Source organism: Podarcis melisellensis (assembly GCF_964234715.1).
Source record: "Podarcis melisellensis genome assembly, chromosome: 2".
In the NCBI taxonomy this organism is placed as follows: Eukaryota; Metazoa; Chordata; class Lepidosauria; order Squamata; family Lacertidae; genus Podarcis; species Podarcis melisellensis.
The window spans coordinates 49229331-49245675 of NC_138529.1; the positions used below are offsets into that span (position 1 = coordinate 49229331).

Genomic DNA, 16345 nt, shown 5'->3' on the forward strand with positions numbered 1-16345 from the left:
TACAAAGCATTATTAATTTTAGGCTTCAGTAAAATTTGTCTGCTATATAATGGCAATGTAGGTATTACATTGCAGTGAATATTCTGCTTTTTCTTTTTCTGCTCACTAGGACTCTGAATCACCAATATGACTACACATTTGACTGGACAATGTTAAAGCAGAAAGCAGCACAGCAGGCAGCCTCTTCCAGTGGGCAGGGGCAGCAAGCCCAAACCCCCACAGGCAAGCAAACTGACAAATCCAAGAGTAACATGAAAGGTTAGTAGCCAAGAACCAAGTGACGTTACAGTCCAAAAATAATAAACACTAATTTGGATGTCGGTGAAGTTAAGTGTTAGATCAAGGAGGCCATTAAAAACACACATTTGGCTATTTAGTATTAAAGAAAACGGACGTCCTTGGAAAATTTGACTACTAACTTTAAACCAAGTGTCCTTGTTTTTCATATCATTTCTTTGGGGATGTTGGGTCATTTTAACCACTGCATCTTCTGCTCCCGCATTAACCCCTCTTCAAAACTGGCTTGGTGTTGGGAACATGACAAACAGTATGATCCAAAATCCTAGACCTAACACTTTTTCAGACGAAAGCCTTCTGTTTACTTTTTCTATTGGGTCAGCATTCAGAAGCTTTGGTACGGGTACCTTTATTCTTGCATCCAAAATGAAGATGGAAAAGTAGGCATGATCTCACTTGGAGTTCTGCCTAAAGCACTTGTGTGATGGATTTTTATTCCTTGGCATAGATAGTGTTAATTTTCCATCTTCAATTACAAATCCAGGCATGGATTATCCTGTGGGGTGAACTAATAAGGGGACTCTTTAATTTAAATTGAATTTTAACTGTCCATTATGTTAAGTTTTTGCTTTTATTAAAATGTGGATTCAAATGAAAACTGAATTTAATATGTTTTCAACACTGACACCTCTTAAACTGGTTTTCTATGAAGACCAAACCATGGGAGAACTTCTGTCCAAAGCTTAATAAATACAGCCCAGTACTGTATATCCTGGGCTTTTGTGGCTATAGGTGAGCCATGTCCTCTATCAGGTTGGCTTGTTACCCACAAAGGAGCTCACTCTGCTCCTTCCTAGAATGGGGGTTCCAAGATCTCTCAGGGTGATGCACTTCATGAGGCAGCTTCATGAGCTGACATCTACAGAATTGCAAATGGTGGATGCCACATCTGCAGTAATTCAGGTTTAAAAGGAACCCATTTTACAGCAGGAAGGTGGACAGTAAGATAGCTAGGAGCTGAGCCTGCTGCTAACCTGTGGTGGGAATGGATAGGGTTGTACCTGTCATAGGGGACCATCATGCCAGTCCTTGAATAAAGAGTCTGAAAAACAATCCTAGTGTGGGTGGGGGGTGGAATATACCTATTCCAGACAAGAAAGAATGAGGCGGAGCTCACAATGTGCTGAAGGAAATAGTAGAAAATCTCTCAAATTTTATTGCTTAACACATTTGAAGCATAGCCATTCACTATTCTCTTGTGAATAAGGTGTTAAAGGGGGAAGGGGGACAATGAAGGTCTATGAGTTAGTGAAGACTTCACTCTTCTTGAGAAGCAGAGTCTCCAAAAATGCCAGAAACTGGGGTGTCTGAAGAGAAGAGAAGCCTTCAGTGAAGCAATCTGAGACAAGACTGTGATGATTGTACCTACCTGTACTTAACATGGAATAAAGTGAAGTTACCTGCTGAAATCGGTTTGCATCCTGGTATCCGTGGGGCAGACATGGTCAAAAGATAATAGAATGGAACAAAGAGGTCTGGGCCAAAGGGACTACAAGTCTTCATAGATTTGAGCATCCAGTTCTTGGCTTTAGCAGACAAACAACCTATGTTTTACCATATTCATCCACTGAGTTCACTTGAGTTGCCTTGTAAGTCCTATTTTGTAGTCTCAAGTCCTTGAATACTGCAATTTGCTCAATTCACAAATGGTAAACATTATTACTCTTACCAGCTGAACTTGAATTACTACTTTTCATAAAATGGAAAAAATAGTCTGTCCAGTAATAAGCAAATGCTTCTAAAAAGTCTGCTTAATCTTAAAGTAGATAATCTTGATCAGTGCCTTTACACGAGGAAAGGGAGACAAGACAGCAGAAAGCACTAATTTCGCATTTCTCCACCAAGTACAAATAATTCTGTAGGGCCAGAGGAATGTGAGTTGAACAAAACTTGAGATTGCTGGCTATTTTGTTATTCTGAGGTGGGGCAGAGGAGTGGATGCAACACAGAGAAGAAACTCAAGGCAGGTAGGGAAAGGACAGCTTTGTTTGCTCTTCTTAGCATCTAGGGTTGGTCACAATTAGCTGTTACACGACTTTCTGGCAAATAGAAGGCTCTTATTGGAAAATAAATTCTTCCAGTGTTAAACAAAATAATCAGGGGGGAGGTGTATTAAATGGAAACAGTGGGACAAAGAAGCAAGGCCTGGTTTTCAGAATGAAATGTTGTAAGAAATGCTTCTCAAGAAGAAATGACTTCAAATGATGTGGACCTATGTGAACACTCTGGATCAACTGGTTAGTAAACATTTTTGCACTTTTCTTATTTATTGTACCCACATATTGCTGTGCTAATATAAGCAGAGCATATTGGGGTGGATTGTTTTGGAGTTTCAATGTACAATTAATTACTGAATTTATGGGAATATGTTACTTGCACTCTTGCTGCTGCTGTAGGACTTCTCATATTATTGATTGTTCGGCATAAGCAAATACTCTGGTTGAAGATTGTGCAACACTTGTTATGCCATAGTGGGAAAAAATCACTATTTAATTTGCTTTTGAGAGGGCTGACACATTGTTAAATATGAGCTTATATTTGGCTTTTCCCTTGTAAATATTTTGAAGTGACATCCACAGCAGACCGAGCCTCTGAATAAGAATTTATGAATGCAAACATTGTTGTCCTAAAGGATGGTCACATCCCGTATTCATAGCAAATATTCCTTGTTTTAGAGCAAAACAGCTCCGCAGAATGTAATAGTTTCCCATAAACACAATTCCTACGTGCTTTAAGCATATCCCAGCTCTATGGACGTGTGTGTGTGTGTGTGTGTGTGTGTTTTAAAGAATGGGTCTGGCAAATTTTACAATTAAAGCAAGTGTACTCAATTACAGAAGTTGACTTTTCATTGTTTTTGTTTCAGGGTCCATATAAGAGGTTATAACTATCCGTTTGCAACATCTACAGCTTCATAGTCATCTGCTGGTGCCACCAAAACCAGCAGTGCTGCAACTTAAATACATATTGGACAATAAACTGCATGCTTCAAACAAGATATCTTCATCCAATTGGAACCATGGATGATTTCATAATAGTAGTTGATGAAAAATGCTCTGTTTGTTAGTGCAACTAACCCTTTTGTGGGTGATCAGAATAAAATCTTTATTGGCACAGGTCAGTAATTATGACCAGGCTTTTATTTCATAAGTCAAAATAGCCATTGCTGAAAAGTTACTGAATATGAGTGTGAGTAGTATGCAAAAAACAAAAACAAGATTGGAAACTTGCTAGCTTGTCTTACTGGGTGGAGCAACATAATGATTCAGCAAAAAGCTCTTTAGCTGAAAGCAGATGTTGGATTTATTTTTCAGAATATCTGATGTTAGGAACTCAACTTGGGAGAGGCAGGGGTGAAAACTTAAGAGTTTGCAGCAGCCAGAAGCAATTCTGCAAATGTACAGTGCATAAGATCTGCATGATGGAAGAAACATGAAATGCCACAGGTTTTATTTAATGGATCTTTTAGCCTACTGGAAATAAGCCACATTGAATACAGTAGGGCTTCTGAGCAAATATGCATAGGTTCAGGCTGTTGATGAAAGAGAAGAGTGTCTGAGATGAAGAAAACACTGAAATTTCAAAATACTTCTACAGCCAACTTGCTTTGACTTAATGAAGAGAGCAGGTGGATTTAAACTAATTCTTCCCCAAGATACAGCTGACGTCAGCTGCTCTGACCTGTTGCACAGTTTGTTTATGAACTGCCCTATTCTAATGAACGTTTTGAAGAAAACAATTACCACACAGATGGAATTAGCAACTTTTCATCATTTCCTGAAGGAAAAAAAGGTAGACTGCTTGGAATCTTGAAATCTAATTCATCACTTGTGTTACACAAAGATTACTGATGCTGTCAAAAAATTTGGAAAGAAGACCACGATCTTGAAGAAAAATGTGCCAACAAAATTCAGTTGCAATATAAATCAAGCATTAAATTAACTTAATCTTCCTTGCCTATATTTTAACCCTGAATGCAGGTTAGATGCCTGACTGATGAATAAGACATTGTGACATAAGCTTTCTTCAGTAAACTCGCCTATAACCTCAGCACTAGAGGTTGGCTATTCAAGGTACATACCTGTTCCTTAACTTTTTTAAAGAAGGCCACTCCAGTGAACTGGTGAAAGCTTTTGTTAAGCATCTGGAGACACAAGTCCCCCCTCCCCAAGAACTAAACCAGCTTTTCACAGCAAAGCCGCCTCAGCAGGTAGAGAGAGTGCTATTGGCTTCATTTGAAATTCGGCAGTCAAAGATGAAAAATGAACTAGGAAATGAAAAAGCAAATTTTTCTTTGTTCCAGTCTATAAATAAGTTGATGGTTTTTATTTGAAGGACATTGTAAATAGGAAATTATAGACTATTTGAGTTTGTATTTTAATAAAATAATAGTCTTGGTTTTTTATGTTATCTTTAAACATTGTAAGCAAAGAGTTAATCTATTAAATAAGCACTGTACCAAAAGCCACTTATTAAAAAGTATAATATGGAAAGTTTCATATCTACCTATATAGATTTGAAGGTTCTGTTCAATATTGCTTAGTTCATCACAGCCACAGACTAGTGGTTTACTGTAATTTTAGAATGAAAGGATTCCGTTAATATATTTAAATAGTGGAATTGTCACAATTTTCAGTTTACCTTCGTTCAGGTACATAGAAAGGCAGTGCAAGAAGTAGTTTTATGCTTGTATTCAACTTTGCATTGTGTATTCAGATGAAATTTCTATCAAACCCAACTCCCAAAACACCTTGACACTACTGTGGCCACGAAGAGTTGGCTTTGACAGTATTTTTTCATCTTGTTTTGCTTTGTTTCTTGACTAGTAATTGTTTCGACTGGTAAACTTCCATCTCCAAAATACCACTGCAGACTGGAGCTGAATCCCCTTAATGTAACAAAATGTATGCACCTTTGGAGGAGTGTTTAGTTTCACTTCTGATTTTGCTAGTATTTAGTTTGGCTCAGTACCCTCTGTAGAACAATATGAATGTAGCCAGACAAAGATGGTCATGGAAACATAGGAAGCCTGGTTTGCTAAACAAAAAACCTTTTTGTCTATGGGGACATCAGTATCCTAGATACAAAATCTTAGATACAGTGTTTGTGTTTAACCCCTTTTAGGTCCTATACAATAGCCATTCCGATGTGATTTGAAAGTAGCTGGTTTACCTCCAAGAAATTTGTAGGGTTTAATAAAGGTTATACACTATAACTGGAGTATGTCTCACAAGTTCAGTTCAGACTAGAAAGTGAGTCAGTATATTCTGTGTGAATATCCACCACTAAGTATATTTAAGCAACCAGTTGAGGTGCAGGGACGCTTTTTCTAGGTAGAACTAAGGAAACTTGCTTGAAAGTATTGCTCAGTTGAGAAGGGAAACTGAGATGTGCACTGCTTCTTGAGGAAAAGCTAAGTGCAGCAGGAGCAAAGTAAAGGCTGTGCTGAAGTAATGTGTTAAGAGCTATCAGGGTAAGAAAGCTAATAGAATTGTAGCGTCTAATAACATAATAACAAGCTCTTCTCTCAATATTACCTTTCTAGACAGTTTTCTTTTTGTGGGTGAGAAAGGGGGGATTCTGAATGTGAACAGTAAGGGGAGGGGTATTGAAGGGTGACATCACTTTAACTGCAACATCTCATGATGACATGCACATGTACAGTTATAGAAATTGCATGTTTTCTAATTTCAACTCAGACTGTGCTCTTCAATGGAGGTGTTCACACAGTTAGCAGTAAGCCAGTGATGTGCATACCACTGGGAGTCAGCCTTAATTTGGACATAAATATTGTGCTACCTGCTGCTTTGGTGATTACTTAGTAGGCTTCCCTTTGTTTTTCACATTGGTAGTAATGGGAAAGGCAGTGGCAATGCACTTGGGCAAGGAGCAGTTGGAACACTAGTTCTTGTGTTGCAATATCATTGAAAATCTGAAACTTGGGGGTGGGGGGCGACTTTCTGGAAAAGGTAAAATCTTTAAATGAAGGCTTCTATGTACTAAACCACTACCAGACTCTGATGCTTAAAAGATCTAACGTATGGTGTTTTCTACCATATTTAACTTATTAAATGTCTGTGTCTGCAGTATACATATACTGCTAATTCCATAGTATTCAAGGCCAGGCCCAGTGAGTGGTAATGATGAATTTAGGTTACTCCTGTATATTTACATTTCAGTGGAGGTTTTTTCTTCTTCCCTTTCAGTAACCTTAATTATAGTACAGTCAAGAGGTCGCCTCCTTAATTTCAAAATAGAAACCCAGTGGGCCAATTGCTAAGTTTTGGTCAGCATTATACTATCAATTTAAACTTGTAATTGAAAACTGGAAGACTGTCACCTGAACTAAATAAAGCTTTTTTCTTTTTTCTTTGATACCACTGGGCTTGTGCCTCTGCAGTTTTTCCTCACTGAGTGAAGATGACAAACTACTGTATATATTAAATGCCAGTGTGCCTGGAGCTAGTGGTCTATAGTCTCTAACTGCATAATGTCAAGTCAAGCATGGGTTATTGCAGAACAATGAGTCGTACAAGTGATGTTGACTCTTATCCTGTACCCTCTACTATCCACAGGAGCATAGAAATATTACTTCAAAGCTTTTACTGCAGAGTAAATGCTTTTCTCCTAATGTTAGTACATATAGATGCTTTTGTTCAGAATAGCTTTTGCCTTAATTATTATTTTTGGTTTCAGATTAGCGCAGAGTTCAAGTTTTGTCTTACGTATAATCAACACATTTAAGGTAATTTCATTAATAAAACAATTTTGAAATGTTTTCGTACACTTAAGTAGATTTTTGTTTTTAATGCGGTTTGTCAAGTCTTGAGTTACTTTAGTTGTGTTAATTTCTGAACAACGGAAAGCACATTCTCAAAAAACAAATGTCATAGCTGTGTAACTGTCTTGGTGATGGTTCCTCCAGCAGATTCTGTCAAACTTAATTCTGAAGAGCGGAGTTAAATCCAGAGTATTAAAATTGTAAATTGAAACCATTTAACTTATTTCTGAGGGAAGACTTCTATCAGTACTGCTATTAATACCTAGGTATCTCATATCCCTTGTATCACACCTGACCTCTAATGCTAAGGCCTATGAACTGGCTGCATATTTTAAAATGCACACCAGCTATATTTGTTATGCAAAGGGTGTTTGTTTTTTAGTCCTTTGAAGTTTAGTAGTTTAATATCGAGAATTAAGTGACTAATTTAGACCAACAGACAGTGGGCTTGTGGGTTGCTGCCAACTTTCTGATTAATAGTGACTTCAGGTGTGCAACATGCAAATGTGTAGAAGAGTAGAGAGGGCAAATGATAGAAAACCTGAAAACTTCCAATCTCTACTCAGACTAAAAGTTTTGTAGGTGGTAGTCTTGAAAGCCATGAAACGATTGCCCCAAATCTTCTGACCTAGATTATAAGAATATTTACTTTCTGCAGAGGTGAAAGGAATTCTAGTGTGTCATTAGTCTATCTTACTTGTTGCACAATCCCAGAAGGGAATAGAGCATATTAAAAGCTAGTTCCAAAGATCTCCACAAACAATCAGGAGATTTTTCCACCCACACATGGCTGTTAACGATTTTTCTATTGGGTTTCAGCTCCCCAAATAAGTATTAGCACAGTAGATCATCTCCTGAACATAGAAAAGTTTCTCAGAAGCTGTGAGGAGGAGCCCAAGACATGCTTATGATTAAAGAAGCTATAAGTTTAAGGAATGAATAGAAAAACTGCCAACACTGAAGAAGTTGGGAATGGGGTAGTTAACTATGGCTTACATTAAGACATCTTAACTTAAAATGGATTTTAATAATTTTAAAATTGTGAATCTACTGGTAAAATGTGACTGTTTATAAGTTCTGCTAGAATACTACCTGAATAAAAGAGAAGGTTATAGTTGCACACTTTAAAATTATCATGCTGAATTCCAGACTATCTAGGAAATACTGAGCTAAAAATTCTTTTAAGAAGTTCTTCCATCACATAACCTTTGTGGCTGCATACTAAAATGAAGAGTTATTGGAGATTAAACATCATACTGGTTCATGGATGTTGGCGCAGTGTCCTTAACTTTGAAAATTGCCACTGAATCCACCAATGTAGTTGTAGGTTTGAAAATCTATTTTTGAGTGGTTTACAATCTTCATATATTACTCAAGATCTGTAATGGAAGTTGGGAGAACAAATTTCCAGCTGTGAGAAAAAACCTTACCAGCAATTTCCAGTCAGTTGTATTTTACTGGACGGTCCTTTTCTGCACTTGTCCTGATCATGTCCTTGCCTGGTTATACAGACTATTGGGAGTTTCTTTGACAACTGCTTCTCAGCCTATGAAGCAGGATGCTATGGTGGGTCACCAAAGCAGGCAGTTCTGTTTTGCTGATACTGAAGCTCTATAGCAACAGGACACAACATTGCATTCAGAAGCGGAAAAATTCTCTCCCCCAGGAAAGCAGCTAGCATGGGGACGACCGGTTCTCCAAACCCAGGGAGAAAAAAATAGCCATAGGAAGTACGTTTCCCACTCAGTCCCAGTAAGGAATGGGGGAGAGAAAATGTAGAGGTTACTGGCTGCTAAAATGTAATTCAGGAATAGCTTGAAAGAAGTTGCCTCTGAGTAGAACACAAATCCACCTCATTCCAAATAAGAAAAGGCTCACAAAAAAACTTTCAAGGCCTATTTGTGTGCTACTGAATATTTGTCCATGGATATATATATTTGTTTGAAATGAATGTGAGATAAAGTCCTTCCCAAAACCTTTGTTTTTCAGTAACAGAGTTTGCTGTGCCTAGACCCTGTGTGAGAAGTCTCTGCCCCCCCCAACTTCCTCTTGTTTTCTAGAGGAATCTGTTTCTATAATTTATCGTTCTTTTAAAACCCATACTACTGCTGATTGGTCTCATAATTCACCCTGCTTTTACACTACCACCCCATCCCTTTCTCTGGAAAAGGAAAGGTGGTTTTTCACTTCCCTCATAGAAGCTGTGTTGTCAGTGTTTTGTGTTTTGTGTTTGAGTCCCATCAACTGCTAAAATGTAGGTATTCATTCTCTGGCATACCAGCAGTACAAACAGTGGTTATGAAGGGAGCTTGTGAATGAAGGGAAACAGTGTATATAGCTTATTTTTATAAAATGATTGCTGCTTCAATGTCAATGGAGATAGAAATAGAGATGGAGGAAAAATTGGTTTTAAATGGATTTATACGTGGAAATTGTTTGTTCCAACCTAACTGAGCTTTGCCTGCATCAGGTAGTCTCAGGTATTGAACGCCTGCCTATGTCTGAGCCACATATCCATTAACAGTTATTTTTAAAGCCTAATTATACGCAGAATTATACACACAAAAACGTATATTGTAATTGCAATGCACACAAGTCCTATGTGGTTCCATATTTCTGCAGCATAATTTTATTTATTATCACATGTATTCTTATACAGCTATATGCATTGTTGTATGTATCTCTGTGTTGGTTACTTTAGGAAACCTTGAGCATGTATGTGTATAATAATGCGTATAATATATGTGAGTTGTTCATATTTTTAGTGGAACTGATAAAAAAGTAACCCATCATCAAGAATAAGCTTAGCACCAGTGTTTTCATAAAAATCCTTCCCTAGTCTGATATTAGAGTTTGTCTACTCTTGATGGCTTCCTTCATATATTTGGATTGGGTAGATTCCTTATGGAAACTGCAGGGCATTTAAATAGATGTAAACAATTTGGATTTAGAATAAATGTGATTTAGTAAACATTACTGGGTTTATACGCAGAATTAAGTTTCATAACATCCTAACTTGAACAGCTGCAGTCAAACAAAACTCTGCATCATTTAGCAGTATTGCAACGTAATTGTAAGGACTATTAAGCCTAACCTAATGCTGCTAAATGTTCATCAGCAGTCTGCAACTGCCATTCTGTGCTGGTAATCCCAGTAGGGTTTCTTACAATTTGAGAAGCCACAAAGCTACATTAGATGAGAAATCACTATGAAATAAAACTCTTAAATGGGTTGCTTGTGGCCAGACGAAAATTTCTTTATTTGAAACGTTTGTCGAGTACGTTGATGCGACATACCTTCCCTTTCATTCAGAAAAGAGATCTCTCTGACTCAGCTCATTGGCAAGGACCAGACTGTACATTCCTTCTGAAAGAATGGATGCTGCTGGAAATTGCTGGATAAATGTGTATATGAATGGTAGAAAAGCAAAAGCATTGTTCACTTTTGTTTTGCCGCGGGCACACACCATGGCTTGATTTTACAGTAATCTGTACTGGTTATGTTTTATTGCAGATGTTGGCTGTTTAAGCAAGTCTCTCAATCGTGGTTGCAGGTGGCAACCATCCTTTGAGTCTCTTTCTTAGACCCACATTTTGGTTTATTTGTAGTTGTTCACAGCAAGATCTATATAGCCGCAGTTTCAAACACAGATAAAACAATTATCTCAAGTGACAATGTTTTTCTTATGTAGAGAGCAAGTACTTGTAAGTTTCCAGCTTTTGTACCCACTTCCCTGGGAGGAAGCCCTATTGAACTCGGTGGGACATGCTTTTGAGTTGACATGCATAGGATTGCATCATAAGCCGTGTACCGGCTGCTCTTAATTCTACAGTCTGTTCCCTTGCACATTCATGAATCAGGGCTGCAAGCTTCGTTCAATGGATAGGCAGCAACTTGAATCAGTTGGACTTGAGTTAAGAATATGCTAGTTATTTCAAGGGCCACTTTTTGTTAATGTAGAATATGAGAGAAGGCCACTTCTAGTGGCCTTTCTAACAGACCAGTTTCCGGTATCCTAAACATGCAACTCTATTTAAATATAATTGGCTAAAAGAAAAGTGGTTAATGAGCTAAAACTTAATTGTAAGCAGCCCTAGCATGAATGTATCAAGAAATATCATACTTCACTAATGGTGGTTGGATTATGAATAGCGATGATGCGTTGCTAAGACTGGCGGCCAATAGTAGCATTGCCTTAAGGAAAATGTGAATTATTGCATGCCTTTCTCTTGGTGTACAAGTAGGACTCTTTTTACATGGGGCAAGGCTGCTATCAAACAAACTCAATCAAGCACGGATTTAAGTCTGTAATTTTGAATTGAGTTGCATTTTCCTTCGAAGGCCATAATGTTTGTTTAAAGCCTCCCACTCAAGTGGCTGTTTTTTATTTCCAAATATCAAAGTGTTCTGTTTGCCTTCCAGGTTTTTGAGCATGAAGAAGAGAACAGATGAAGCAGAGCAGAATGGAGCAGGATCTATCACTCCCCAAATCCTAGGAATTTTAGTTCATAAACACACTTGCCGGTGGTTGTGGGCAACCATCTACTTGATGTAAAGAACTTAATTTCAGTATAAACTGGCTCTGGGCAGCGCCGTTGATGCTGCAGCTTTGAGTTGTAGCAGCTGTAATTGTGAATATTTCTGAGATAGTGAAACATGGTGTCCAGTTTTCTATTGCATTTTTTCAAGTGGAAAAGTTTAACTGAATGGTTGACACACAAGTGGTGGAAAGAATTGTGCATATGCCAATTTTTGTAACCTTTTTACTTTAAACTACACTGCTTATGAGATCTCATTGTTTTGGAAGAATGGCATGAACAAGTCTTCAGGAACAGTTGTGGTAAATTGTAAATGCTCACAATTGTGCACTCTTTCTGGGTATTCCTCCCTGGTTTTGAAAGCTGTACACTTAAAACATTCTTAAAATTGCTGGTGTCTTGAGTGACATAAGCCAGCTGACAATGGTAGTAACCAAAGATTCCAGTTTTTAAGCATATGAAAGACTCTGCCTGCTTACCTGTGCTAGAAGTAACAGCATCTAAAGTGAAGACTTAAGAGAAACTTAGCGACTACTAGATTATCTTTAGGACTCTGCATTAACTCTATAATGTTCTTGGTATAAAAGGAGAAACAGCATATTTGTCACAAATTTAGTTAACATCTTACAACTGAAACTTGTATGTAAGTTGTTTAGATAAATGTAATCACTGTAAACATCTATATGAACGAATTTTGTTTTTATTTTGGAAACGGGAGCTTTTTTGTTTACAAGTTCATTAAAAACTAAACTGTTTCTGTAAGGAAATGAGGTTTTTTTTAATTTGCCTTGATAATTTGCAATCTAAATTAGACACCACCCTTTTTTAAAATGGGCAACTACAAGGCCATTTGTTAAAGCAAAAGTCCTATTTCTTAATCATTTTAGATCTAGTGTTGTAACTCTTCCTCACTTTTGTTTTTCAATAAATTTTGTATTTTTTTTTTCTTGATGGGGAGGGGCGCTCTTGCATTTTTATAATCTGTTGCATCAATACCCAGCCCACTGTAACAAGAGACTGGATAAAAATAAAGGCATCTTTTCAGACCCATCACAGCAGCTCACAAGCCTTGCCGTTGTCTTGCATTGGCTGGACTAATTTGCAAAAGTAGCTTTGAAGATTTAAAATGGAAGTGTGTGGAGGATTTTAAAAGAAGGAATTTTCTTTTCAAGTTCTTGTGAAGTGGATATGACCAGATTTACTCTTGTTCTCAGGCAGCATCTCGGTGTGCAGTGTTCACATGGGTTACTGCCTTAGGCTATCCTCACTCTAATCCAGCTAAAAGATACTCTTACTGCTGGTGATTCGTCTAACAGTGTAACTTATTCCTTTATAGCATGTCAGAATAAATTTTAAAAGTTGTCTGAAAATTCTGCCAGATGCCTATTGTGTACATGGTTTTTATGACTTTCGGACCTGTTACATGTTTGGGTTGCAGTGCATATTATGCGGGACACTGAAGCTCTTGAACAGTTGTTTTTCCACAAATTGAATTTTCAGGTATTTTATGGTCATGTGAACAAGAACATTTTCAAGATGCATAGTCTACGTTTAAGAACAATTTGTGGAATGTTATGTACAGGTATGGTACATGCAGGTTAGCTCAGTTAAGTGAGTTGGGCATTTTACCTTCCCTTTAAAAAAAAAGGCAGACTGAACAAAAGCTCCTTAATTGCTCAAGAATTAAGAAATGATTGAAATGGGTTATACTGCAGAGACCATGGGTAATGTCTAGCTTTGTGATGCATTTTTCAATCTCTCTAGGGAATGATAGGAAACCAGTAGAATAGCAGATAAAAGTTCCAACTTCAAAAACAGTTGACTTGTTTAGCTACAGCTATCACCTGATTGAAGAAATCTTAGTCTGTTTGCATAACTTTCACTGAATAAATTAGAACAAATTTGTATATAAGTAGCATTAACATCATTTTTTAAGTTTACATTCAGCCTTCAATCTAAAGATTTGCAAAGAGGTGCATAGCAATATATTAAATTCACAAACCAGTACAGGAACCATAGAACAGATATCAAAACAAAATATCAAGAAATAGAAATTCTGACAATCAAGCAGTAATCCAAATCCACAAGTCAGGGCAAATAAATGTCGTACATAATGCCTAAAATAGGGGACAGTGCCATATCTCTGATGAGGCAGTTCACACCTGGAGTGCCACAACAGAGAAGACCCTGCAGGGCCTCTCCTGCAGATCCTTCCTGCCATCCTGTACTTTAATAGTACTTGTGCCCTAAACCAAAGCCAGCACCTTAAATTGGGCTGATAGCAAACAGGCAGACCATGCTGATCCTTAAGGAATCACTTCTGCAGGATCCTGCTTCGCTGCAGTTTCTGGACTATTTTCAAGGGTAGCACCACACAGAGAACACCACAGTAGTCTATTTGAGAGGATGCATGTAGTACTACTGTAGCTAAAAAGAACTGTAGCTAGGCATAGGTGTTCCTTGGCACTTGCGCCACCTGGGCCTCAAGGTAACATTGACCCCAAGACCCTTCTCTAAGCAAGGATTGCAACTCCATCCAGAACAGGCCATCTTCCCAAACAGTCTTGCCAGGGTTTAGCTTCAGTTTATTGGCCTTCATCCAGCCCATTGCCTCCAGGCATCTGTCCAGCACCTGAATCAGCCTCTTCTGATTCAGATGAAGTGGAGAGATAAGGTTGTGTGTCATTGGCATGCTGATGCCATTTTACTTCCAAATTTCCAGATAACAGCTTCCAAGAGATAGTAAAGAGCATGGGGACAGACTTGTGCCCTGCCAGATTCCACAGCATAACTGCCAGGGGACAGAGCAAGAGTCTCCCAGTGCTACTCTCGAATATTAGTTCTGCAGTTAAGAGCAGATGCACTATAATATGGTGCCTGACTCGCAACCCACAGAGCTGATTCAGGAGCATACTATGGTTAATGGTATCAAATGGCCATGGAGAGGAAGAGAACCAGCAGGATTGCCCCTTTTCTGATAAAGGTCATGTGAGATGACCAAGGCCATTTCAGAGCTGAAATAATTTTTAAAGCCAGACTGAAATGGGGCAGAAGCTGGCAAGTCGTCACCCTCTCAATCACTTGCCCCGAAAAGACATTTGTGGCTAGGTAATAATTATAATATTTGTATCCCGGCCAAGGCCAGGCTTAGAGCAGCTAACATAAAAACAACACAATAAGCACAAAAACAGACACCAATTAATTAAAATACATCTTAAAATATTAATTATTTTTTATTTGATAATAAATTTTTATTTGCAGTTCCCCAATACCTCCAGCTCCAATGAGGGTCTCTTGAGAAGAGGCCTCACCACTGCCTTTTTGAGGACTGAGTATGGCCTTCCTAAGTGAAGCATTAACTACTTCCTGGACCTCACTCAATAAGGCCCTCCCAACTAGCTTTTATTTGCTATGGTGGACAAGGGTAGAGGTGGTAGGCTTGGACACCTATCAGCACCTTGCCCTCGGGCCACAACAACTGAAACTGACCCTAAAATCCCGGCGAGCCTCTGCCAGACTAGCTTTCTACCAGAGCAGTCCTTTTTCTAAAGGAACAATTTTTAAAAAGATGCCTCTTCTAAAATTACTCTTGTTCAAACAGGCACCCCTTGTGACCATAATCTTTGTGTCAAAAGGATGGATGTATCTCTTAAGATGGCGCCTATTTTCAACACTGTGAGAAAAAGTTTACATAAAATGGGCAATTAATTGTGGGCATCTTTTAGGTCAGTTGGCTAAATGTTGCAACCCTGCTTTGAACCAAGAATTCTAAGCAATGAAGTGTGCAGATAAAACTGTTCACTAAGCCTAATGCTGGTGCCTTAATTGCTATCTGTAATAAAGGCCAAGAAGTGCAGAATGGTGAATTAAACTTTCAAAATCTAGGCTATGAATTTTTAACGGGTTGTGTTGCCACATTGTTACAGGAATCTACCGGTAACAAGAAATTATTTAGCAACATGGCAGGTCTTTTCAGGCTCCCCCTCCTCCATTTACTTATTTATTTTTAAACAACTGCAACAAACATATAAAGGTCTTTTCAAGCTACCTTTTAACACAGATGGAGCAGCAAGGCTAGAGGTTCCCCAAGCACTTGCCTTACAATAAAATATTAAAAGTATGCCAGAAGCTGCTCTTGCTACATACTAAGAAAATAACTCCTTAACAATTCACATCAAGACCATATAGTTAACAATCACCTTTTCTTTACAGCCTTTCTGTCCGCAGTGGTCAGAATTGCAGTTTGGTGGTCGTGTTGGAACTGGGCTTTTCTTAGCATTGATAATAAGATTCTGTTAGAGTCTTCAGGAATTTGAGTTGAGTTCAACTTTTCTTTCAAATGTTTCTGGGCTACTAAGTGAATAGAGATTGCTGAAAACCCGTCAGCTAACTTTATTCTAGGATTGGTTCCACTGCTGGGTATTAAACTAGCTTTGTACTGAATATTGTTCAGAGGTTCTATACTCTCCATGTCATCCTGTTTTCAAGTAAACACTGTTTAAAACTTTCCTAAATGTGTATGTTGCATATGTTCTGAAGTGACACGGAGCTCTTGCAGCAAGAAGTTTTCACATGCCTGTCTTTGAGGAAATCATCCTGAAAGCGAAAGTTCGTTGCTCTGGTTGTGTAGATTCCTCCATAAGCACTCAAGGCCAAGTCTTCCATTTTTTGTGTGTGCATCCTCTTCTTAATTTGCCATTAATTCTCTTCATTTTATTCTGCTGTGCAG

At 38.2% G+C, this 16345-nt stretch overlaps 1 protein-coding gene across 10 annotated transcripts in view; it reads left to right on the forward strand.

Annotated features, from left to right (window-relative positions):
* Positions 1-16124, forward strand: part of CSNK1A1 (casein kinase 1 alpha 1) — a gene marked incomplete at its 3' end in the record, with an annotated part of 41426 nt that extends 25302 nt beyond the window's left edge. For 2 of the 10 annotated variants that reach the window (XM_081899177.1, XM_081899183.1), the window contains 2 exons: positions 110-258; positions 1572-1706. In XM_081899177.1, coding sequence (XP_081755303.1) covers positions 110-258; positions 1572-1630 — 208 coding nt within the window. Of the gene's footprint in view, positions 1-109; positions 264-1571; positions 1707-3163; positions 3512-6993; positions 7043-11500 lie in introns of those variants that run through there. The other 8 variants (XR_014165235.1, XR_014165236.1, XM_081899181.1 and 5 more) reach the window with 8 other exon arrangements.
* Between the last annotated feature and the right edge of the window lie 221 nt (positions 16125-16345).